This window comes from Centropristis striata, chromosome 10 (genome assembly GCF_030273125.1).
Source record: "Centropristis striata isolate RG_2023a ecotype Rhode Island chromosome 10, C.striata_1.0, whole genome shotgun sequence".
NCBI classification, from domain to species: domain Eukaryota; kingdom Metazoa; phylum Chordata; class Actinopteri; order Perciformes; family Serranidae; genus Centropristis; species Centropristis striata.
The window spans coordinates 19622645-19648218 of NC_081526.1; the positions used below are offsets into that span (position 1 = coordinate 19622645).

General features: G+C 37.6%; 1 protein-coding gene across 1 annotated transcript; it reads right to left on the reverse strand.

Annotated features, from left to right (window-relative positions):
* Window positions 1-9192: 9192 nt before the first annotated feature.
* On the reverse strand, window positions 9193-24311 carry hcn5 (hyperpolarization activated cyclic nucleotide-gated potassium channel 5). Its single transcript, XM_059343049.1, has 10 exons — window positions 23910-24311; window positions 22560-22746; window positions 21154-21258; window positions 20169-20306; window positions 16793-16954; window positions 16173-16266; window positions 15924-16051; window positions 14345-14491; window positions 13247-13484; window positions 9193-11003 (listed from the first exon to the last, which is right to left on the reverse strand). The coding sequence occupies exons 1-10, from the start codon at window positions 24092-24094 to the stop codon at window positions 10831-10833; spliced, it is 1557 nt and encodes a 518-aa protein (XP_059199032.1). The 5' UTR covers window positions 24095-24311; the 3' UTR covers window positions 9193-10830.
* Window positions 24312-25574: the final 1263 nt, after the last annotated feature.

Below are 25574 nucleotides of genomic sequence, written 5' to 3' on the forward strand. Positions count from 1 at the left end.
TTAAAAAAAAATATTTTATTGTTAAGTGAATAGTTCAGTCAATCATTTCTCTCATTCTATGGTGAATTGCAGTTTATATACTTAAGCCAAATTTATATATATATATATATATATATATATATACATATATATATATATATATATATATATATATATATATATATATATATATCTGGGTGGCACTAATTAAATTCAACTTTTGGACTGAAAATGTTTCCTGAGTCTGCCTCCTACAATTTAAGCCACTTTGGTTTTGCTTCCTAACATGGATCCTTTCAATGAAATAAAAACTTATATTAACTTATTGTAAGTCGCTTTGGACAAAAGCGTCTGCTAAATGACATGTAATGTAATTTAATGTAAAAAAAAAACGTTATGGGGGTGTTTTTGCAGATTCAGACTTCTTTCTAAATAATTATAATTGATTGTTTGCAGTGGAGGAAGAAGTACTAAATATATGTTGAGTAAAAGTAGCAATTCTACAGTGTAACTGCATTCAAAATGTTACTTTAGTAAAAATACAAATACAACATATCACATATTTTCCTCTGTATTGTCCTTATTATTATGACTTAACAACATCTATATTAAAGAAAATGTCACCCCAAGAAACATTTTTTTGCTCTGAGGATGACAGAATGGAATTTTTTTTTTATCTATTTAATGTTTATAAGTTGGATAGATTTTTTTTTAAAACTACTTTTGGATGTTTTATGTAATTAATAATGAATAATGAATAATATGAATTATAATAGTAGTAACAATATATGGAAGACTAAAGCTGCCATAAATAAATAAATACATTTAAAAAAGCATTAATTACCAAATAAATGCATGTTAATTTGAACAGTCTAAGAGATTAGAGTTAGATTTCCTAAAAGATATTCCTAAATCCTCTGGAAGGTCAAAGTAAATTCTGTCACGGTAGTTTTTCTGTCTAGATTTAGGAGCCACCAGATGAGCAACGTTTGAGGATCTCAGGGCCGCTCAATAAAAGTTCCGAAGTACAGCTTGGAAGCAAGCTTTTAGAATACTCCTTTATACATCCTCCTCTAAAGTGCAGAGAAAGAATGTTGCAGGAGAACTCTTATCAGATCAACCGGTTGTTCAGGAGAGTGTATAAATATTGGAGAAACTGTGAAGGTCAGTGCAGACGTGCACACAGAACAACCGAGGTGAGTCGCAAGAGGAATTAAAATTGGTCAACATTTTAGATGAGTTATCAAAGTGATTAGATGAACAATACATTTCTAAATAATGGCAAACAGTTTCACCACCAGTTAACTTGTTATTTTCTTAATTTGTCAGCTCTGCAGCCATGGCGATGTTTGGGAAGGTTTTGGAGCCAGTGGGCTACATGCAAACTGTGAGGTGGGTTTTCTGAACATCTGCTAAAAATAAAATCTTCCAAATACATTTCTGTAGCTTTAATGTGTGTGTATGGTTTTCAGGGTCCTGGTCCAGAGCATCTGCTCCTACCTGGGTGGCAAAGCCTCAGCAGAGGAGAGTGAGGGGGCCAAGAAGAACCTGGACCACATCGATCAGGAGCTGGGAGCATCAGGACACGGCCTGCTGGACGACCAGGAGGTCCACCGGCTGGAGGACGACCTGGCTGTAGTGTACTACCAGCTGGGCACAGCGGTGAGGAGAAGCTCCCTGGATACATGCAGTTATAATTTTCCCTTGAGAGCAAAATGAAAATATATGATTTAGGAAAATAATGTTTGAGATATTTTTTTGGAACAGGCCAAAACTAGTGAAACTTAGAACCCTTCTTTCCTTTAATTTGAAGGGTAGTCTGAATGATGACTGGAGTGTTTTAGTGTGAAGGTCAGGAGAGGGTGGAGCATCTGTTCAACATCTAAAGATCAACTTTTTCAAACTTTATTAAGTTATTCAATTAAATGCAAGTATACAATGCCATGTGTACTTTGAGCATTTGTATCAGTGCTGAAAGCAATTAATCAGTTAGTCAATCAACAGAAAATATAAACTATAAATCATCTTAGTCAATTTATTGATATATATTTCACCTTCTCCAGGGTGAGAATTTGTAGAGTTGGTTACTGTTACATAGACAAAATAAACAGGCATTTGTCCTTATTTACACACATTTTACACACCCAACAACAAATTAATTAATAAAAAAGTATTGGACTGTTTAATGCTAGTTAAAACTCACTCACTTACTCACTTACAGCTATTTTATTAGACACACTATTCCAGTTAGTTTGCTCTGCAGTTTCTGCTCCAAACACAGGTCTCAGCGTTATGAGTGACGACTACACAAAACACTTGGAAATGCACCATCTTATCTTGTGTCCTGTATCTTTTGAAGGTGAAACCACCTTTCCAACAGTGTAAATTATAGTGTGCATGGGCCCAACTGCTTATTTGTTTCTGTATTTAAAATAAATTGTATGTTTTTAACTTGCAGTCTGGGTTGTGACTGGTACGGATTTAATGTCAAGCTCAAGGACACCTCAGTGGGACAGAAACTTACACATTTGGGGATTTTACCTTTGTTTCCTTTGATTTAAAATAAATAGTTTAAAAACATAGATGCTGGAATCAAAATTTAATTGCTAGTTTAATGTAAAATTGCCTGAGGTGGCTGTGACCTTGAACAGCCTTGAGATTTTCTTTCTTACTTTCTTTCTAAGTTGGATAAGAAACAGTAGATCAATAAATTGATCACTAAAAGGAAAGAGAAAGTGCATAAACAGCTTATTATGATTTATCTGGTAGTTTTATAATTGCAGTAGGGCTCTTATGGCGGAGCTGACCTTGAAGGGCAACACACCCTGTCAATTTTCCAAAAGTGATGCATGACCGTGACTGAACTCATCATTATAAGTGTATTATGTAAATGTAGATTTATAGCCTGATGAAGAATTTAAGCATCTGTTTAGTTCTACCCGGCCATATTGATAGCCTTTTATTTTATGTTTGATTATTTTAAAAAATGTTACGACTTTTTAAAAATTGGCTCAGTGCAGCAGCCATTTGTATCATACGTTTTCAGTCATGATTGAGTTTGAAAAAGAAAAACACCTCCCTTGGTCTGTTTAGGCAAATTTAGTGAAATGTATTTAATAGTCAGCATCAGTTTCAGTGCAGGTTAATTCTAAAATGAGAATATGAAAGAAAATGTGTCTCTTCATCAACAAAAATGACTACATGTGCCATCAAGCTGTAATCATAAAATTCAGTAAAAAATTAGGAACAGCAGGTTGAAGGGACAAAAAGGACACAAAATAACGACCAAAAGATGCAAATGACCAAATATTTTATGTAAGAAATGACCACAAAAGACACAAACTAATCACAACACATACACAGATACACAAAACAACTATAGATAGACATTAAATGAGTAAAAAAACATGCAAAACAACTGTAAAGAAACACAAAATGGCTAAATCGAAACACAAAATGGCTAAATCGAAACACAAAATGGCTAAATCAAAACACATCACACACACAAATGATTATAAAGTGACACAAAACAGTTATAAAGAGACCCAACATGACCAAAAGGAAAACACAAATTCAACACAAAAAGACACAAAACAACTATAGACACAACATGACTAACACAATATACAAGAGAAACGAAATTTAAATTTAAACAAACAAAAAAACACAAAATGACCACAAAGAGACACGAGAACACGGGGGACAAGTTCTGCTCAGGGCTGAGGATGCTTTGGAATTTTATATAGCAGCTATAGCCTGGGTGTACCCAGACTGCCTTGCACGCTCGAATTTAATTTCGAACCTCCAGACGATCTGGCAACCAGAGAGGTTTCTTAGCCCTGTTTTAGGGATCCAATCACAGAGCGGGGAGGGACGGCAAGACCATAGACATATATGTCTATGGGCAAGACGATGACGCGTACTACTCGGCAGACGGAAGCTTGGAGTTTTCCGGATCCAACATGGCTGCTGCAGACGCGAAACTCTCTTTAGCTGTAGACGGCGTTTTTAAATAGTTTAGAGCAAAAGTTGAAAGGCGAAAGGTCTCTCAGCGGCTCCGCTGTCCCCCGGCTCGTAGCCAGATCACCGGTAGCGCCGGCTAGCGGCGCTATGTAACGCCGAGCCGGCGAGACCACCGGTCACCGCCAGTGATCTGGCTACGAGCTGGGGGACAGCGGAGCCCCGAGAGACCTGCAGCAGCTTGTTTATTGCCCATAAAATCAGTGGATGTGTGGCTGAATGACATGAGGGGGAATAAAGCGTGAAAATAAATAATCTTGCGGAAAGCAAGAACTGGAGGAGCAAAGCAGCAAACAACACTCTCTCACACACACACACAACAAACCAAATGTATAACTGATGCGATTGGTTAAGAGCTACCTACAGACGCTTTTGATAGACATTCTAAGCGCCCAATAAACGGCTCCGGAGGATCGTAAACCACACCTCCTCTACGGAGAAATGAACGACAGGTGTCCAGACCAAATGATTTGGTCTGGTGTTAGCCAGATTTATTGAAGTAGTAAATTTGTCATTTATTGATTACACTTGTGTCATATTAGTGTACACTATGTGATTATTAACCCTTGATCGGGCAAACCATATTTGGTAACTTCAGCGGCTATCCAAAATAAAAGTATTTCGAGAAAAAAGTTGCAAATTTACTAGATCAACGTGGCAAATCTACAAGAAAAAAGTCGCAGATTTACGAGAAAAAAGTGGGAAAAAAGCTTTTTTTCTCGCAGATTCACCACTTTAAATCTCATAAATCTGCACATTTTTTCTCGTAAATTTGCCACTTTAATCTCGTAAATTTATTTCTCAAAATTTTACCCCCCTCCCCCGGGTCCGTATGTTTTTTTTTGTTTTTTTACACATTCTGGCAGTATGTAATATCCTCCAATATTCTCTAGGGTTGAAATTTGGAATTTGCAAGTATTTCAATGAGTGCCCTATTAAGGGTTAAGTTGTTTATTATTGCCATGAAATCGGAGTTTCAACACATTTTTACTTTTTCTACAAACCTGCTTTCTATGAATCTTTGAAAATGAAGGTTTGAAACCCAACACATGTGCTTGTCTCAGGTGAGGGCCCAGCCAGACTTCACCAAGAAGGAGACAGAGGTGTTCCTGCAGTACGTGCAGGACTACCGGCTGGAGCGGCAGCTGACGGCGCTCTACAACCGCCTGATGGGGGTGTCTGCGCTGACCGACCAGCCCACGCTGCTGGAGGAGCTCATACTGAGCCGTAAGCCCAAACGCTGGGAGCTGAGGGAGTTCTGCGTCAAGGTTAGTGAAGGTGGCAGGGCAGGATGTGGCAGGGCGGAGGGCGGGGGTCTCTGTGTTCAACTCATCTCCCTAAAGGGCGTCATTAAAGTTTAATTTTCTCTTATTTTACAAGTCATTATACAAGGGCACGCACTCCAGTTTAACTACAGCAGCAGGAGGCCGGAGGTGACACAGCAATCTACACACACACACACACACACACACACACAAAGGAGAAAAACTGACAGAAAGAAAGAGGACATTTGCACCATTTCTTTCTAAATAATCTAAATTTGTCATTAATCTATATTCTTAATTACATCCAATCTAAGCTTTAAGAAGCTACTTCAGACTGAATTTCATTAAATATAATGAAAGTACAATAAATCTCCCTGAGGACACGTTTATAAGTAAGAGAAAAGCATCAAGGAGCACAGCTGTACAGGATTAAATATTCATTTTTCAGAGCAAAAATATAGATTTGACAGAGAAACATGCAGGTCCTGTGGGGAATGAAGCATGCTGCATCTATCTGGTTGGTATGAAAATAAACTGAATATTTAATTCAGCAGAGCTGTGACCTTCTGTTGTCTTTCTTTTGAGCTGAGTTGGCAAATTCCCTTTTGCCTACACTGCTGGTACGGGAACAGACATTTTTTTCCCCCACTAAAAGGAGATGAGGGGCTGAGCTGCTCAGGCTTTTTACTTCCGAATTAAAACATGAATTTTAAGTCCTGAATACAGTTTGCTGTGTGAAACGATGTTACATAACTTTGACTAGAATGTTGCACACTTGAGATCCAATCTTTATGCTTTTTATAGTAATCCTATTTCTAAAGTTTAAAAAATGGCTGGATGGTCGTTGTCCACTTGTCCATCTGTCGTCGTGCCCTCCAGCAACACACACACACACACACACACACACACGATTGTCCAGCAGTCACAGGCTTTCTCATTATGTAAACTTTATTGTGTAGTTAACTTTTAAAAATACTGAATTTCATTATTCTTGGATTCATTGTTTTAATGGACAGAAATAAAGAAAAGAGTTTTACTAATTTTCATTTTTCTGGCTAATTGTTTATGAGTGCATTTAGACCATCCACTATTAACATCTTTATTTTTTTTATTTAATCATATCTATATGTTTGTATACTTTGAATAGAAATGCCCACTTAGTCTAAGTCAAAAGCAGTGACATTGGTTACTACAGTGAGCTGTAAAGTCACTCAGCACCGAGTCAATGATAATAATTTTGCATCCGAAATTCACACAAACAAATGGAGAAGGTGGCTTTGAAGAAAGTATAAATAACTTCAGTTCCCTGTCAAAAAGGGCTGTCTGATAGCAGTGAAAATATAAAAAAAGATGTCTTACATTTAAAATTATATTGATTTTTTTTTAGGTGGCTAAAGTATGTTTTGTTGCACCCCATTCACAACAGTACATATCTCACTCTCCTTATAGCCACCATAGGCAAAAACACAAATTTGACCTCCATCTGTTAGTTGTCTGTGTAGTACATTGCTTAGTTTACGTGCCTGTACACGGCTTCTTAAAAAAAGGAACAGGCTAACCGGATTAGGATATATATGTAGAACGTTCACCATCCAGAAACCTACGTCACGTAACATTGGAAACGTTTTTTAGAAGGACTTGATAAGGCAGCGTTTTGATTGAAAAAGACACATAGTTCCACCAAAATGTTAAAGTTTGGATGTGATTGCATTAGAAACAGCATTTGTTTGCTCCTTTCAAGGACTTCTTTGCATACATGAGTAGTAGAAACTAACTGAAACCAACTGCTTTCACTGAGGCGCAAATAATTGCTAAACTTGCCCTCAATGTGCAGTCATCATAGCCAATCATAGTGAAATTATGCAATAAACAGTTAGATAATAACCAGCTTAACTTTAATCTGTGTAATGAGCCGAGTGGGTTTTACTTTGAGAGAAGGGCAGCAACATGTCGGACTAGCTATTTATCAAAGTCACCGCTGTAACTGGAGAACCTGACCTTGTTAAGCAAAGGAACTAAAGCTGTGTTTCTTTAACCTTGAAGAACCTACCATATATCATTATATAAACATGTTGTGGGTGATAAGCGTGGTGGGTTTTTCTCTCCTGCTGGCACAAGAACACACCAAATATCTAAATTCACACTTGATAAAAAAAATACAAAACTAATATAACTGTGTGTATTTGAAATCTTTTGTAACGTTTGCAGACTCACCTCAGTTACCCTCACACAACTCTCTTTACAAAGAGTCTGTGACGTCTGCATGGTTTATTTTGGGGGCTCAGAAAGTCTCGCAGGGCCGAGTAGTACGACTCCATAACGAAGCCAAAAAGACTCATAACCAGTGTCTGTTCTCCTGTAACGAAGGGATTTGGCAACACTTTGATGTTCAGTGTAGTCAACAAAAATCCCAAAGGAGTTGATGTTCTGCTAAATACAACACAGTGTCAAAAACAACAACAACATTAAAGCTGTGCTCAGCAGGATCTTCTTATATACTGCCCCTGTTAGGTCTGACTAATTAAGATGCAAAAGATTTGTCAAGGCATGTTCTGGTGTTGGCTTCAGCCAATTTTCTGCACAGCATTAACACATCTCCTTTTCAGAGAAATCTGGACTCTATTGACAGATGTTTTTCTGATGTGACCACCACAGTGTTTAAATGAAGGGGACCGCCCCCTGGAGGCAGGCTGCAATATAGGTTACAAACCTATACTTTTGACGAAACAAAGACTAAAACATCAAATAAGTTGACTAATCGATTAAAAGGGCCCTACACATGACAGACTGTTGCTACTTTATACTGCTGTTCTTCAGATGGTTTCAAAATGCAGATAGCTATGTGAAAATGGGACTTTTAGTTCTAAGTTCTGAGACTACTTGGTCAAAAATCTCTTCTTTGGGAAAACAGAAAAAAAGCCTAGCTTTTATTTTACTCCTCACTATTTGAGTAGCATTCATGTGGCAAAACAACCATCTGGTTCTTCCTGCAGGGTTTAACACATGTTCGGGGCTATTTTTGACCACTTTTTGAACTTACGCTTCTTTTCTTCCATCACTCTCACCAGATAAACTTTGTCATGGGCACTGGGCTGCTGTGCCTCTTCACCCAGGCGTCTCTGACGGGCAGAGACCAGGCCCTGCTGATGAAGATCTGGTCCGACCGCATGGGCGCCCTCTACAGGAAGATGAAGAACCAGGGCGGTCGCTGCTTAGGCTACTTCCTGGAGCAGGCGGAACTGGATGTACGGCAGCAGCTCCAGGAGGCCGTGCAGAACCGCTCGCCCCCTGAGGAGGCGGCGGGGAGCATCCTGAAGACCCTGGAGAAGAACTATGATTGGCTGCGCTGGGCGGTGATGCTGCACCCCGCCGTGGGACCCATGGAGGATGAAAAGGACGAGAGAAATGAGGAGCCGAAGGAAGAAAAGGAGGAAAAGGAGGAAAAGGAAGGTGTGTCTCCACAACCCAACAATTTTGTCAATGTTGCGTCTGAGCCACCAATCCCCCACGTGGTGGCGTGCTACCGTGACACACCCACTTCGCTGGACAAGAGCCGCATCCACCAGCTCATCCAGGACCTGGAGTGGAAGATCCCCAACCCGCCACCTGAGGTGTACGCCTCCATCGAGGAGGATCCGGGCAGAGCGCGGCGCTACCTGGCCTCACGCATGCTGACGAAGCTGCAGGAGGGGCTGGGGCCAGGCGTGTCTGTCCACGTGGTGCCGGGCAGGATGGAGATGAAGTGCAACTTCCCTCCGGCCTCCTACTACCTCTACGAGTACAAACACCGGCTGGCCTCGGGCACCGTGTGCGTGTTTGGATGAAAGGGGGAAAAGGGAGAGTAAACAACCTGCTGTTCTCACACAGATGTTTCATAATCATATTACAGCATCGGCTTTATTTTTGTTGCTTTCACAGTGGCATTAACATGTCTTGTGCAATAATACTTCCAAATAAATGTCATTTTAGAGAAAAAAGAAAAATGACATACATGAGTTTTTTTTCACCCTCCCTTTAAAGCAAAATTGCAGTTTATTACAACTTGGGTTTTATCTGAGCCATCCTAAGGGCAGTGAGGCCTGTTCTTTGGTCCAGACTGAAATATATGAGGTGTAACGATTCTCCAAATACATGCTTCGGTCGCGACCTTGATTTGTGAGCTACGGACCGGTTAGTACCTCAAGATTTTTGGCGGCTGGTGAAAAAAATTATATTTTATTACATCAACTCCAAGAACACTTCTAGTACATTAAAAGACACTTAGATTAGGTAGATTAACTTCATATAATAGCTTAACATCAATTAACTGAATAATGAGGACAAGTCTACACATTGCTGACAGTTGAAACGGTCCAAAAATCAAAGACAAATTAAAATGACCAAGGCAATACTTGCACATTCTTTCTTCTCTCTGGAAAGAACAGGAAACGCCAGAAAAATGTAACTTAAAGGCTGGGTTTTTAAAATGGAAATGCCCACTCAGCCTGAGCAAAAATCTGTGACATAGGTTACCACAGTAAGCTTTAAACACTAGCTCTAGCTGAGTCACTGTTATCCTTGCAAAGTTTAGACATCAAGGCACAGAATACACTGCTGTCACATTTGTTTGGAACCAAGGACAAACAGTAACACAAACAAACTAACTGAAAGAGGCGTTCATAGACCAGCCACTACCGTGTCTGAGAGGTAAAATCACTGCTTTTGTAAATGGAGTCTGGTGGCTTTGAAGAAAGCGTAACGCGACGGGAAGGTAAAGATGTTTAACATATTCTTAATATAGCATACACTTTAACTTATATAGATTATTTTGGTGCTTTACTTGCCTAATGTTACAAAGTTACTAATGTTATTGACGGTTATAAGCCAGATTCCATCGAACTTGTTACTATAAGCTCCTGATGGTTCCCTTTTTTCTTTATGTTAAAATAATATAAGATAATATTACTGTTAATATTACTGGTCATTAGTGTTTGCCTGTGTTCAAATAAAAGTGGCTAATATGCTTGTGTTTCTTGCCCACTTTTCTGTTTTTATTGATGGGAACAATAGCAAAAAATAAAAAATAAAACCCAAGTTGAAAGAAACCAAAATATCCCTTTAGGATTTGCAGGATCTTTCTTGTTTTCCCAAATAATTGTGGCAAACATTGTGTTTCCTACCCAGTCTTTTGTTTTTTTTAAAAGGAAAAATGGCCAAAATTACAAAAATAAAACCCAAAGTTTAAAAATTTTTTTAAAGAAATCAGAAACCTGAATCTTTCTTGTTTTTTTCACTAAGGTAGGCATTTAATTTTCAAACATAAATTGCAGCATCAAGAAGGAAGCAGAGCTTTGACCCGTCTTTACTGTTGAGGTCTTCGTTTATTGCTGATAACTGATGGAGCAGAATAAAATGCTCTAAAACTGTCCATCTCATCGATGAGTAACTGTCCAACATGTCCAACATGTGTCCACGTTAGGAATCAGCCACCTTCTTACTGTCCATCACATGAAACATCCTGGACACATCCACATGTCCTGTCCTTTTCAGTCAGTTAAAATAGTCCCAAAAAGTACTGTTTCTGGTCTTACACAAGTCCACCATCCGAGTTGAGCTGAACCATTTTTTCTAAGTCCTTCTTGACATCTGGGAAGCCCTCCAGCGTCTCCTGAAGGTCGTCCCAGGACAGAGAGAAGCACTGGCAGTCGGTCAGCGCCCGCACTGTGGCCAGATGTTTGCCTTTGGTCAGCACGCATGTCTCTGTTGTACACACAGAGGGAACCACAAGAGCGTGGTTAATGAGCGAGTAAACCCTAATGACGTGGATGAGACCTGACAATTAATCCTAAATTAAATAACCGGACTTAGCTGACTTGTTTTGGGAAGCCTGCTTAGCTCTGAACGCTGCAGAGGTCTGCTGCCAGAAAGATTAGGACCTGTTCCCACTTAAAGCCTGAGAATTAAATAAATCCCCTAAATTGGAAAAGATAGATTTATTCACATTGGTTTGACAGTGATGTTTTAAAGAACGCTTTTTGCTTACCTACAGTATGCAAATAAACTCGCAGATGTGTCCAGTATGTATGTGTGATGTGAAAAGTCAACAAATGCTGAGTGATGAAAAGTTCATTTAAACCTCTCATTTAACTTAATTCTAAATAAACAAGTAAGTGAGTAAATAAGCCTTTATAAAAATAAAAATGAAATAAATAAATAATGCAATAAGTATATAACATTTTTTAATATTAAAATATATAAAATAATCAGCATAGTCAAATAAATAAATACATGCTTGATAAAAACAAATATGTCGATAAAATAAATAAATATTGTTTTAAATGAATTCCTAAAATTAATTAATGATGTAGTTGATTTATAAATAAATGTTAATGTTAATACATAGTCAACATAGTACAATAAATAAATATATATGATTTTATTTAAAAAATATTATTATTTAATAATTCCACAAATATTCATTTCAGGGGGAATTATTTTAAAAAGTCCCCTGTCAAGGTAATCATTGGAAAAACATCATTGGAAAATAATAAAATAAATAAAATAATTTATTGAACTTTGTTGACTTAATTATCCATTCATATTATCATCTGTTGATAATTTATTTCCTGATTCTTTCTCTCATAGGCTTATTTATTTCTGTATTTATTTCATATTGACTTAAGATATAAATCTGCTAAAAATCTAAATCCATGGCTCACTTATTTCCATTTTACAATAATTATCACTAAATCAAAACTATATTTCATGTGAACTCATTAACATACTGAATGTCCTTGTCACAGTTGGTTAAATTTTTATTTAAATTTGTGGCCTCAATATGTTTCAAGTGTCTTATATAAACAAACTGCGAGAACTAAATCACATACTTCTTGTTGCATCTAACCTTGAAGACAGTTTTTGTCCAGGTTTTTAAAAAGTCAGCATCAGCACCCGAAAAAATGACAACAGCAACATCTTTTCCTAGAAACATGTGCCCTGTTCCTGTCGGTAATCCACAGAGTAAGCTGTCAGCTGTTTTTATAGGGACTGTTTCTGTGGTTGAAAGCAGTTCCAGTAAAAAACTGCTCACTGTGAGGTCTGAGGATTATCCAGAGCATAACTGTGTTTGTGAGACCAAGTAGTGACAGATTTTTAAATGGAGTTCTGCATGATTTCCTTAAGAGAGACAGAAGCAAATAATGCTCTCCAATCCAGCAGCCCTGGAATATAAATATAAAACAGTAGTTTCAACAAAAGTGGTTTTGAAGTTCTCCACTGTATTGAGTGGAGGCAGAAAAAAGAGGTGGATATTTCAAAATCTGGACAAAGAACAAAAACTTTTATTAGAAGTTTTTGTCTAGAATTTTGGCCATCACTATCCTGTTTTTTTGGAGCCACCCCCAATCGCTTTGGGACAAAAGCTCTAAATGTAAAGGTAAATGAGCTTGTAGCACTTTTATTGCTTCCTTTCCTTCATGCATTAATTATGTAATGCTTTAGCAGCATTGTTGTGTACTTACTGTACTTTTGCTTAAGGTAATACAGATGTCTCTGTCTTCTATGAGCTACATTTTTTTTTAAAAGTGCAGAACCATCATGCAGCATGGCCCCGATAGACTGAATTTAATTGAATGAACATGAATAAACACAAGACAAAGTATACAGCAAGAAAAAGACAATGATGATAATGGTAAAGGGATGTTAATAGAGGGATGGACCTGAATAAGTCGTGGGTTAGGCTGCAATTAAGTGAATCAAGGCAGTCAGTCTTAAATAAATAAATAAATAAGTCCTGAAAAAAATCCATTTTTTTTATTTGATTGGTATTTTTCTAGAGGGATAAAAAATCTGCCTTCCACAAGAAAAGTTGTAAAACACATTCTGGGATGTTATTTTTTCACATCTTTCTGCTCCCCCGCGCCAGCGTCGATGTCTGAAAATAATCTCTCAAATCACATGAATGATGTTCCAGATACTCAATATTGAGCATAAATCCAACTCACCTCCAAAGTAGTCTCCGTCACACAGCTCCCTCTCGTAGGAATCAGTCTCCATGAGGACCTGTCCGTGGTCGATGAAGAACATGCGGTCGCCGGGAACGTTCTGTCGGACGATGGCGTCTCCCTCCAGGAAAACCTCATACTCCAGTTTGGGGAGGACGGCATTGATGAAGTTTTCATCTCTCGTCTGAAACATTGGCACTTTTCTCAGCAGCCGGCTGCACATCACCGTTAGGATTTGCTGAAAAATAAATACAAAGATTATGTTACAAATATGACATTACTATAAAAATAAGTATGATGAACAAAGGAACAACAACTTAACATGATTACCTTTGTGTCTGTTTTTAATCTGTCTGTCAATTTTTAGCTGTTAGGTTTATATTTTTTTGATCGTTTCGGCTGCTTTAACACAGATGGCATACATTTTGGCAAGAGTGTGATTTTTTTCTTTTAGTTGCTTTACTAAGTCTATAATGAACTGTGCAACCATAATACAGTCAATCAGACCCTTAAAGACAATTACATTCCCATTGAAACCTATTTAAACAATTATTTTTGATCTCACAGCATAAAATAATGCATATTTGCCCTTCAGAGCAAATACATGCTATAACCCTGGTTTCCACCAGAGTTTTTGCTGCTCTATTATGGAGCACTGATGCAACGCACCAAAGTTAATGTTGTTGCTTATTGCTTATCATTGACATATCCAAGACTGTGAAAAAACATTACTTATATATATATATATATATATATATATATATATATATATATAGACTCCACAAAAAATAAAAATCCACTCAAATTAATATTGTTGCTAATCACTGACATAACCCATAGTATCAAGAAAATGAGCATAGTAGTGGCATTATGCAAACAAAACTGGCATTTAAATGGTTAAAAAAATCTAAAAAAAAAAAAGGTAATAAAAGAATATCCGGTACTTACGATCAAGACTGTAGTTGTTTAAAAGAGTTAACTCAGTGAAAGAGGAAAATAATCATAAAATATATGATTTTGAGGCAATTCCTAAAAACATCAGAGCAATCATTTAAAAGTGAGGCACATGGTTCAGTTCAAAGCAAACCTTTGCTGTACCTCTTTGAGTGCAGAGGACACCGTGTCCATAACGTCTTTCTCATGAAACCACTTCCCTCCGTAACGAGCCTGGTAGTAGTTGTTGAGTCGAAGCTGCAGCTCTGGTGGGAGCTTCATGAAGGCCATGTAGTGCTCCAAACGACTCATCTGTGCCAAACACAGACGTACAGAATGTACAGTTTAAACTAACGAAATGACACATTTATAACGTTGAGCCCTGATGTCAACAGTTAATACCCTTTGAGATTTAGATTTGTACTATGGTAGAAAACTGATCTAAATAAATATGTATGTTTCATGCTGTAGTTATTTACGGTTGTGCATGCATTTAACTCCTTTTTATACTGCTGGGTAGTTTAATCTAAAGTAATGGATCTTTTTCTATAATATCATGTTTGTGATGTCTATCTCCACTTGTCTCTAAAGAGCCAACATTTCATAAGCTCAGAAAGACATCTCAGCTTTGTGACGATGCATTTTCCATCTGATCAAAGAGAGTTTTCTTGAAACATATAGGAACATTTCATTCTTCAGTTTATCACAAACATTTGAAATGAACACAACTGGAGATCCAAGGTTTTCATTGGACAGGAATGGTATAAAAAAGTTCATTCTATAAAATAACTCAAGCCCGGGGCGTTCCCCGTGGCACACCTGGTAGAGCGCGTACCATAGGGGCATTGTCCTCGTAAACCGGCGGCCCGGGTTCGAATCCGACTCGGAGCCCTTTCCCGCATGTCTTCCCCTCTGTCTCCCCCTTCACTCTGTCCAATCAATAAAGTCCAAAAATGGCCAAAAAAATACCTTAAAAATAAAGCTGAAAGAAAAGCTGACAAAAGCTGAAAGGCAAATCCAGTGGAGTAAAAAGTAAAGTACATCCCTCTGAGTATTAAGTTGAAAAAAATTGAAATAATTAGGTACAAGTACATGAACCATCACTGTCAGCAACTATCATCATTCATAAAAACAGGCATAAAATATCAACATGACACTCCATTTCTTATTTAAGGTTTCAATGAATTTACCATAAATATCACAATACAGGCGCACTACATTATATAGGGGCGGCTGGTTTGACTACAGAGAAGCGAATGACGGCTCACTGGACCGCAGTCAAACTTCCAGGTCACGTTAACCCGACCAATTAAATCAAATTCAGTCCTGGTGCCCGTTTCTACATTTCGTATTTTTGATCTGAGCCTGATATTGAAAGATGAAAAAACAAGCATTTTTTTTCGTTTTCTGTGTTATAATAGAAAACAAATAACCAAAAAACCAGTACATTTTACATTATTTGATTTTTGATTACCAATTGAAATGATACAAGGATTTAAAATGAATAAATATTGGAAAAAACAAAGTTCATTTGTAAAAGCAAATAAAAGCAGATTCTTAAAACAAATCAACCAACACCTGTTCTATTTAAATCCTTTAAAGTGCACAGCAAAAAAAAGAAAATATTTTTTTACATATCTTATATGCTAAAATACTATTTACTATTACTTATTTCTGTTTCACTTAGTACAGTAACTTGTTATATTTCTATTCTTTTATTTACTACAGAGATGTATTTTCTTACCTTGCTTTTGTACTCCTTGGCCGCTGGATCGATGTTGGCAATCATGGTTGTAGCGTTGGCCACGAGGACGGTGTACATCAGACAGCCGGACACCATGCTGACCATCACGATCCACATTTCAACATAATCTGAGGAACAAGATACTCCAGCTCGTTTACTCTGACATGGAGGGTATTTATATCTGTGGGAGAATGTGATACATTTGTGCTTTATTTTTAGTGACGGATAAAGAAAATCTATAATTCTCACTTGTTGGTGCGTCCATGGAGCCATAGGAGAGGGCGATCATCTGGGAGAGCGCTCTGAAAACTCCCCAAGAGTACTTCACAATCACTGTAGCATTCTGGAAGAAAAAAAATGTTGTAATTAGTGAGACATTCTGTAGATCTGGAGCTTCTCAACAACACATATTCCTATTAATCTAAACTAAATTATTGCATCTTTTTTATAAGGTCATGTTTGTGGCATCTCCGTCCTGTGAGAACCACATATCTATAAAAAGTCAACATTTCATAAGCTCAGAAAAACAATCCAGTTATCAGCTTTGTGACGATGCATTTTCCAGCTGTTTCTAAAGGAACACTTCATCTTTCAGTTCATCTGGATATGCATGATTTTCACTGGACCAGTATACAAAATTGTAATCTGTTTAGTAACTAAAACTGTCAGACAAATGTAGTGAAGTTAAAAGTAAAATATTTTCCTCTAAGATGTAGTGGAGTAGAAGCATAAAGTGAGATAAAATGGAAATACTACAGCAAAGTTCAAGTAACCCAAATGTGTTCTGAAGAATATTACTTGTATATACTGAACGCATAAATGCACACTCTGTTTAATGGTTGTTTAGAGATTTGTGAAATTAGTTTCACCATCAGGTTTTCTTTCCGGACCCAGCAGTCGGTGGGAAACTCCTCCAGCATGGGGACAAAATACTGGATGCAGCCATTCCAGTGACACAGAAGGAAAATCATCATGAACAGAGACAAGATGCGGAAAAAGAGGCGGACCACCTCCAAGTTTGCATTCGACACCTGTCAGGAAGAACAAGAAAGAAAGACAAAAAAATATGCAACTATTATTAGCAATGTGAATGTATCGGGTTCCAGGTTGCAATAAAACACAATGGATGTCTGTGAAGGTTATGTGACGTTTTCTGGCCCAATAATAATAATAATACCTTTATTTATATAGCACCTTTAAAAACAGTGTTCACATAGTGCTTTGACAGAACAAGCATGGATAAAACTCCTGCAAAAAGAGAAGAAATAAAATATACATTTATATATATATACAGTACAGGCCAAAAGTTTGGACACACCTTCTCATTCAATGCGTTTCCTTTATTTTCATGACTATTGACATTGTAAATTCATCAAAACTATTAATGAACACATGTGGAATTATGTACTTAACAAAAAAGTGTGAAATAACTGAAAACATGTCTTATATTCTAGTAAGCAAAGGGTGGCTACTTTGAGGAATCTAAAATACAAGACATGTTTTCAGTTATTTCACATTTTTTTGTCAAGAACATAATTCCATATGTGTTCAATCATAGTTTTGATGCCTTCAGTGAGAATCTACAATGTAAATAGTCATGAAAATAAAGAAAAACGCATTGAATGAGAAGGTGTGTGTCCAAACTTTTGGCCTGTACATATATATATATATATATATATATATATATATATATACACACACACACACACCACACAAGTTAGAAGGACCAACATCACATGAATGCATGTCTGTAAAAATGTGTTTCGGGAAGTGACTTAAAATAATTCATTGATTCAGCGAGCCTTAGGTCCTCAGGAAGGGCGTTCCAAAGTCGAGGGGCCCTGATGGCAAACGCCCTATCACCTTTAGTTTTGAGCCTCGACTTTGCAACAGCCAGAAGGGACCTGCCTGAGGACCTAAGGCTCATAAGGTGTCAATATCTCTGAAATGTAACTTGGAGCCAGCAACTGACATGCTTTAGAAGTGATCAGTAAAATCTTAAAATCAATTCTTAAACGAACAGGGAGCCAATGAAGAGAAGCTAAAATTGGAATAAAACCAGTAAGAAGCCTAGCTGCTGCATTTTGAATCAGTTGGAGGAGAGAGAGTGATTTGTGGTTTATGCCGGAAAGAAGTGAGTTGCAATGATCTAATCTGTAGAATATGAGTGTATGTATTAATTTTTCCAAATCGGAGCAGAAAATTATTTTTTTGATTCTGGATATTGTCTTGAATTGAAGGAAACAGGACTGAACTACTTTATTGATGTGTTTTTCGAAGTTGAGGTCTGAGTCAAAAATGACTCCTAGATTATGGGCAGTGGGTGTTATGCAGTTGGAATAGACCGAGTGAGGTTATGATGGAGCTGGTGTGGATGGGAGGATTAACCAATAGGACTTCAGATTTTGAGTTATTTAGTTTCAGGAGGATTTTGTGCCATCCAGCAGTTCACATCGCTAAGACAGTCTAAAACAGCAGCTAGGCTTCTTGGGTCAGCAGGTCTCAGAGGGAAGTATATCTGTACGTCATCTGCATAACAATGGAAGGAAACATTGTGGCGTTCAATGATCTGGCCAAAAGGGCGCATATAAATAGAGAATAAAATTGGACCTAAAATAGAACCTACACCACAGGTAATGCGAGCTGATGAAGAGGAATAATTACCTGTGGTGACCGAGAAGGTTCTTTGAGGCGGTTAATTAGAATAGAGTGATCTATAGTATCAAAAGCTGCACTGAGATCTAAAATAATTAAAATTGCACTCTCGCCCCTGTCAGCTGCTAAAAGGGGATCGTTTGTGGCTTTGGGGAGGGCAGTTTCAGTGCTATGGAGAGCTTTAAAACCTAATTGAAATTTCTCAAAGATGTTGTTGTAAGTCATAAAAGATAAAAGTTGTGAGGAAACAACTTTCTCTAAAATCTTTGATAAAAATGGAAGTTTAGAAATTGGCCTAAAAACGGAGGTATCAAGGTTGGGTTTCTTTAACAGGGGCTGGACCACAGCATGTTTAAAAGCAGAAGGATAAATACCTTCTTCGAGGGATCTGTTAATAATCGATAAAATACTGGGACCAACTGTGATAAGAACCTCTTTGAGAAATTTTTGTGGGAATAAAATCAAGGCTGCATGTGGTTGATTTCATATGAGATATGATTTCTGTTAAAAAGGACAACAATACTGGTTTAAACGTGCTAAAATATTTGTTTCTTTCGGCCTGTAAAACACGGTCGGGGGGAGTTATCTATTTATAAAATAATTTAAAAACTCCTCACACAGATCTTGTGGATCATCTTTAAAAGGACCTGTGTTCTGGGGTTTGAGGGATTTGCTAAAATGATGTTTGAAAAAGACCACAACCATGGAATTAACAAAACATCATGACTGACATAAAGCTGAGGCGACTATGATGACTAGACCATGATATTCGAATGGAGGCACACAGCTCAAGGCAAATAAAAAAATCCTGGAGGACCAAAGCTGGCACTACATTTTGATGGACAGGCTAGCCGAGATTAACTTAACTTAGGGCAGAACATGCAGAGAGCTCACTGTGGCCTCATGGCCTGCAGGGCAAAAAGAGGATTAGTTAAGTAAACAGTTTTCAGTTTTATCTGTGCAAAAGTCAGTGGGAATGCAAAACATATATTTATCCCAAGTGTGGGGGGGGGACGGGACCATCAGTGTACAGTGCACGCAGTGTACAAGGCATGTAGATTGAAAAAAAATTAATTGTTTTCTGCTGCTCCTAACTTGCACCAAATCAGACTCCTAAACCAGTATTAGGAGTATGTACTGATCTATGACGTCTGTGCACCGTTACACATCCTATCGAGAAACCATTTATTTGAGCAGCTAGAAGCAGATTAAAGTTATAGAGTTACACACAAATTCAAGACCTCATACATTATGCAACATCAAAATAAGTGCCAACATAGATTGTGTTTCATTATAAGGTAACTATAAACACCTTTAAAGTGATTCTGAGGTGTCCTATCCCTTTATTTGAATCCAATGTTTTGGAACGTGCAATTAAGACAAGTAGAAAATTGTCTCAGAGAATATCAGACCGGTGCATCTTTGATCTCAGACCAACGCATCAGCTCTTGTTCTACAAATGACATTGTAAGTGCTCAAAGTCAGATTTGTCATCGGATGCCAAGTCTGGTTCGTGTCTGCAGGTTCGGAGAAAGGTTGATTGAATTTCACAGGTGAGCTTTGAAGACTTTGTCTGGCGTTTGAACTTACTTTCTCCACCTCGTTAAAGAACCTGACCAGTCTGGACACTCGAGCCAGTCGGATCAAACTGAGGATCCGCACGAACATCAGGATCCTCATCATCTTGTTGGTCTTGGAGGGGTTGTCCTCGTTGTGGTATTGTAAGTCCTGGGATAGTGGAAATACAAATTTACCTATCAATCTCATTTTGCAGTTTTCTTCATGGTATTTCATTAATTTATCATTTTAATTCCTATTATTACTTTATACAAACACATTTCCTCTTTTGTTAGGAAACACAATTTGTTTTTATTTTGTTAGTACCTACTGATTTCTGGGTTTCACCATTGTTTTCTTATTTTTAAGAAACACAACTTTTACATTTGAGGTACTTAAAATAAATCATGAAATCAAATTTAGATTATTATATGTATGTATTAGATGATTACATGTTTTGTGTTGTTTTTTGTATGTTTCATTAATACATGTTTTTTATTTTATTTGAAACACCACTCTTGATGCTTTAGAAAACTACATTTACTTTGTTGCTGCATGAGTCCTATTGTCTGTAAAACACCTTCCTACTGCTCTGAGTGTTACATATATATCTCTAATTATGAAACATGAACAATAAATGTAAAACAAATGCATAATTGTTTTGTGAACTGACAAATAATTCAGCACACTGTTGGCTATTTTCTGCTTCAGTTCATTAGAGCAAATGAAAATGTCCTATCACTTTAATTGTCTTCCTATTGTTATTATGGTGTTAATACATGTAGATACAAAATCATAAATCAGGAATAATATTTCCATTTATTTTCTCTGAAAAAAGGAATGAAGTTCAATAACCCAGTTGAAGGAGTGTAATAGAGACAAAAAGAGCAATAGAAACATGTCCAAATTCAACCATGAATAAATTATGTTCAAATAAGTGCATATTTTTTGTGTGAATTGACAAATAATGCAGCACACTGTGGGCTGTTTTCGGCTCCAATAGTTTGTTCATTATTACCGCAAACAGCAGGATGTAGCCGATCGGGAACGCAGCAATAACGTCTGGTATGAACCATGTCCTCAGGTAACTGACTCGGATCCGCTTGATATCCAGAATAGCTTCCTGTGAACGAGAACAGAGCAGCAGATTGAGCAGATGGATGAAGATGCTGTGCAGCGCCTGACAAGATAAGATGTATAATTAATAACACTTGAACAGAACCAATAATTTGGGAGTTTGTCCAAAAATTAAGGGAGACAGTGGTGTCAGATTAGATTAGCAGTGTGCTCAAAGATTACAACAACATATGGAAGCCCATTTCTGCCATTGTGATGAAAAAAAAAGAACCTTTAAGTCATTAAAGAAAACAGCATGAGTCATTTTTTCAAGATAAGTCATTCATTTTAGGAAGTTTGTCATTATTTTGAAATACTAACTTGCTATTTTGAGGTACTTAGTTATTATTTTGAGAAAGATTCTCATTTTTCTTAGATATTGGTCCCTATCGTACACCCAGTAAAAAGTGGCGCAGAGCATGGAGCAACTGTCATCGCTATTTTCAGGCAAACACAGTTGTCATTTTCATGCTTTCACCTACTCTGGGTTTATTGGTCTTAAAATGAGGTAAATATGAATTAAAATGTTAACATAGCAGAGATCAGAGCCGAGTTGCACTGTGCGCATTTACGTATGATGAGAATCAGCAGTGTAACTTTATTGATTATTTCAGAATTTTTTATAGCTTTTAGCTCTGCTGCTTAAATGTCACACAATTAGCTGCAGTGACAATAAATCAATAACATGCATGACGCACCATGCACTTTAGACCATGAGCTAATGTCTAAGAGGGGCTCACTAAGTTAGTGTTTTGAGAAAGTTTGTCATTATATTGACTTACAAGATCTTTTATTTGCATCACATGGCAAAGTTTTCATCTTGTTTTTTTTCCTGGCAGAAATGGGCTTCCAAAACATTAACTTCACAGCGTCATTGAATTGTTGAAGCAGCACATACATGAATATTTCAAACCAACTCACAATAAATCTGGCAAAACCAGATGCTTGTGCAGTCCAGAGTAAACACGACAGACAGGAAAAAAACACCACAGATGTGCCATTTGTGATTGGCAAGATAGAGGTCACAAAGTATGAGCAGATGAAAACAAACAGGATATAGTCTGCATAATACTTAATTGGAAATGTTATACTTCTCATTTATCCAATAGATCATAATCCCTGTTATAAAATCAAACAGCAGGTGCCAATTTTGCCCATGTCCAGGAGCAGAGGGGGGAGGTTTGTTAATCTAGCCTTTCGTGTATTGAGTAGATTACAGATGGGGCAGAGATGGATTGTATGTGCTTGTCTGCACAGGGATTATAGTCCTCCAGATTGTGTCTGAAAATAGAGTACAGCCACTCTCACCTCGCCGTCCTCTGCTATGATGCCCATACGGAAATTCAGAGCGACATCAATCAGGAACAGAGTGTCTGAAAACACATTAAATCCTTCCCATGCCAGCCCGCTGTTCCCGTCCAGAAATGCTATCTCCATGGGAATCCCAATCAGGTTGAGAAATGTGATTGCCATCATGCACATGATGTAGTAACTCCTGCAGAAACAGATCACAAAAACATATGTGTGACTTTTCAGTGAGCCTTAGATCTTGTTTCCCATGTAGGATTGTAGCGTAAAGTCTCAGTTCATTTGCCAGAAGCACTCATTAGACAGTCGTGCTGCTGTAGCCGGTAAGGCAAGCTGATTTATGCACACTAAATACAGATACTGTAACTGCACATCTCTTCAGCCAGGTTTCGATTGCCAGGCTCAAATAACTCTCTGCTCTCTGATCCTGATTGTTTCATTCCCTCTCTGTTTTCACTTCATCTGATCAGCTTACAAACTATTAATAACAATACTGCATTTATAATGCAAAACCTGTTATTTAAAGAAGTCATTTAATCTGTTTTTGTCCTTCTTATCCTCAGTTCTTGCCTTCATATTTGCAAAAATGAAACACAGATCATTATAATAATTAATTACTGCATTGTGACTAATGCTTTATGCTACTTAGTATTGCAGCATGCAAGCAATATGGAGTGAGGCTGCGATTGACTAGTCATTATTGACTAATTAGAGGATATTTTTCTTGATTTATTGCTAAGTCTACTATTAAAAATGTATTATTAGCCAAATAAAAAATAATTAAATCAATTGGCAACACTTTTTTTCCAACTCAATTTCAAAAATACTATTAATCACACATCATCACTAACAATCACATAACAAATTAACTGAATGGAATACCAATTAAAGTAATTATTGAGTTGGTTAAGTTGTATTTCCAGTTTATAATTATATATAATAAGTCAGAAAATATACATACACATTTCCCTAACACTCAACATGATGTCATCAGCATGCTTGTTTCCCCTAAATAACACACAAAAATAGTATAAATATTCAGTTTTCTGCAGAAAACTACAAAGAAAACACAGCAAATCTGTCGAAATTAGGAAGCTGGAACTAGAAAATGTATGCATTTTTTGCTTCATCATCAAAATTACTATAAAATATTATTTAATTAGTTACCTAATTAATTTATTCCACTAACCTTTTCAGTTCTAACATGAAGAAAAATAAACAGGATAAGACTTTCACATCTCTGGAGCTAAATGAAACATAAATCTTCTACAGAAACTTGCAGAAACTTTTCAACAAACGGTGAGCATCTTGGCACAGGACTGGCCTGAATCTATCAAATATATTAAATACCTCATGAGGCTGAACGGGTGGATGACAAAGACCCCGCTCTGCAGCTGTCGGATGCACTCCTTCTCCACGGCCATCTCGCTCCCGTACACGTACAGGGACTGCCTGTTCAGCTGCGGGAGAAGCAGGGCTCTCCATCCACAGGTGGCTTTGGTGCATCCTGCGACGGGAACTTTTCGTTTCTCCATGACCCGACTTCAGTCCCACTCTCATCAGCCGAACGTGCAGGCCATCCTCCCTCTGCTGCTGCTGCTGCTGCTGCTGCTGCTGCTGCTGCTGCTTCTCAGGACAAGTAGAGTCTGACTCTGTACCAGTCCTGACCTCCCCTCTTGGTCACAAGGTAATTTTCCATCAAGGCTCCCAACCTCAGGGCTTATTGAAGCTGTGTGGAGCGAGGCAAGTGGATACCCGCCTTTCTGCTCGCTCCCTCGCTCCCTCCCTCTCCGTCTGCCTCTCACTATTTCTGCCCCCACCCCACCCCTTCACTTCTTTTCTTTTTCTCCCAGCTCATCAACTATTCAGTATCTGTGTCTCATCCCCACATGAATCAAGCCATGTCAAGAGGTCCAGCTCACATTAATACTGAAGACAATGGCATGTGTGTATGTGTGTGCATGTGTGTGCATGTGTGTGTGTGTGCATGTGTGTGTGTTGGAGGGGATCACAATTATTGTCATGCGAACTAGACATCTGGCAGCGTGTGCAGGGACAAGTTCAGTACGGGCCATCTCTACCAGGGATGTAATTAAACACGTTACTGTGTTACCTGATGCTGTACATATGCTCGCAGCTCTGAGCCAGCTCCTGTGTCTTTCATTTGCACATTTCACATCAATAACAAAATAAAAGGGAAGCTAAAAATATTTAATTTCAAGATTTACGAAGTAGAGGATTGGGATTTAAGTCAATTGGATCCATTTTTCTTTTTTTGTACATATTCTTGGAAGGTTTTGAGGGATTGCTGCAATGTTTCAAAAATGAAAAATAGAAATGATAATACAGGATGTAGCAGCAGTGGGATTAACTGAGAGGTCATGGCAGTGGGATAGGTGAATTACTGGTAGCTTAGTGAATGAGATGTGTCTAATAATGTGAGGGACATTTTATGAGATTATCACTTTTCACTTTTTTTTTTAAATACAGTATAAAGCTAAGAACACAGCTTCTTCTCCCTTATATATATATATATATATATATATAATTTTTTTTCTCTGAGTCTTGTAGTTGTAATTAGTTAAATGTGTATTCTGAAATATACTTCAGCCCCTTTTGATGCAGAATGTGATCAGGTGTTCGAGACAATTGTCATGCCTTTTGTTTGCTTTTGATAAGTTAACTGTTTGCCATTAAATGCAGAGCACATGAGTGAAGTAGACTGTTGTCCAACTCTGCTATCAACCAAATCTTTAAGTCAGTTAGGCTTAATTTTGGCGAGGGAGTGTAATTTTTGTCTATTCTGAAATGGTATATTTGAATATTTCTGCATATGGGGGTCCCTAAACAGTCTGTGAATTTGATATAATTGACAAACTGAGACTCTTGTGGATTCAATGAGCCCCATTTTATGACTGTGTGACGATGTTAGTTATCATAGTAGCTATTCATGGTAGTGAGCCCATAACCTTATTGTAGAAAATGACCTATTATCACCTCTAGGATAATCACAGC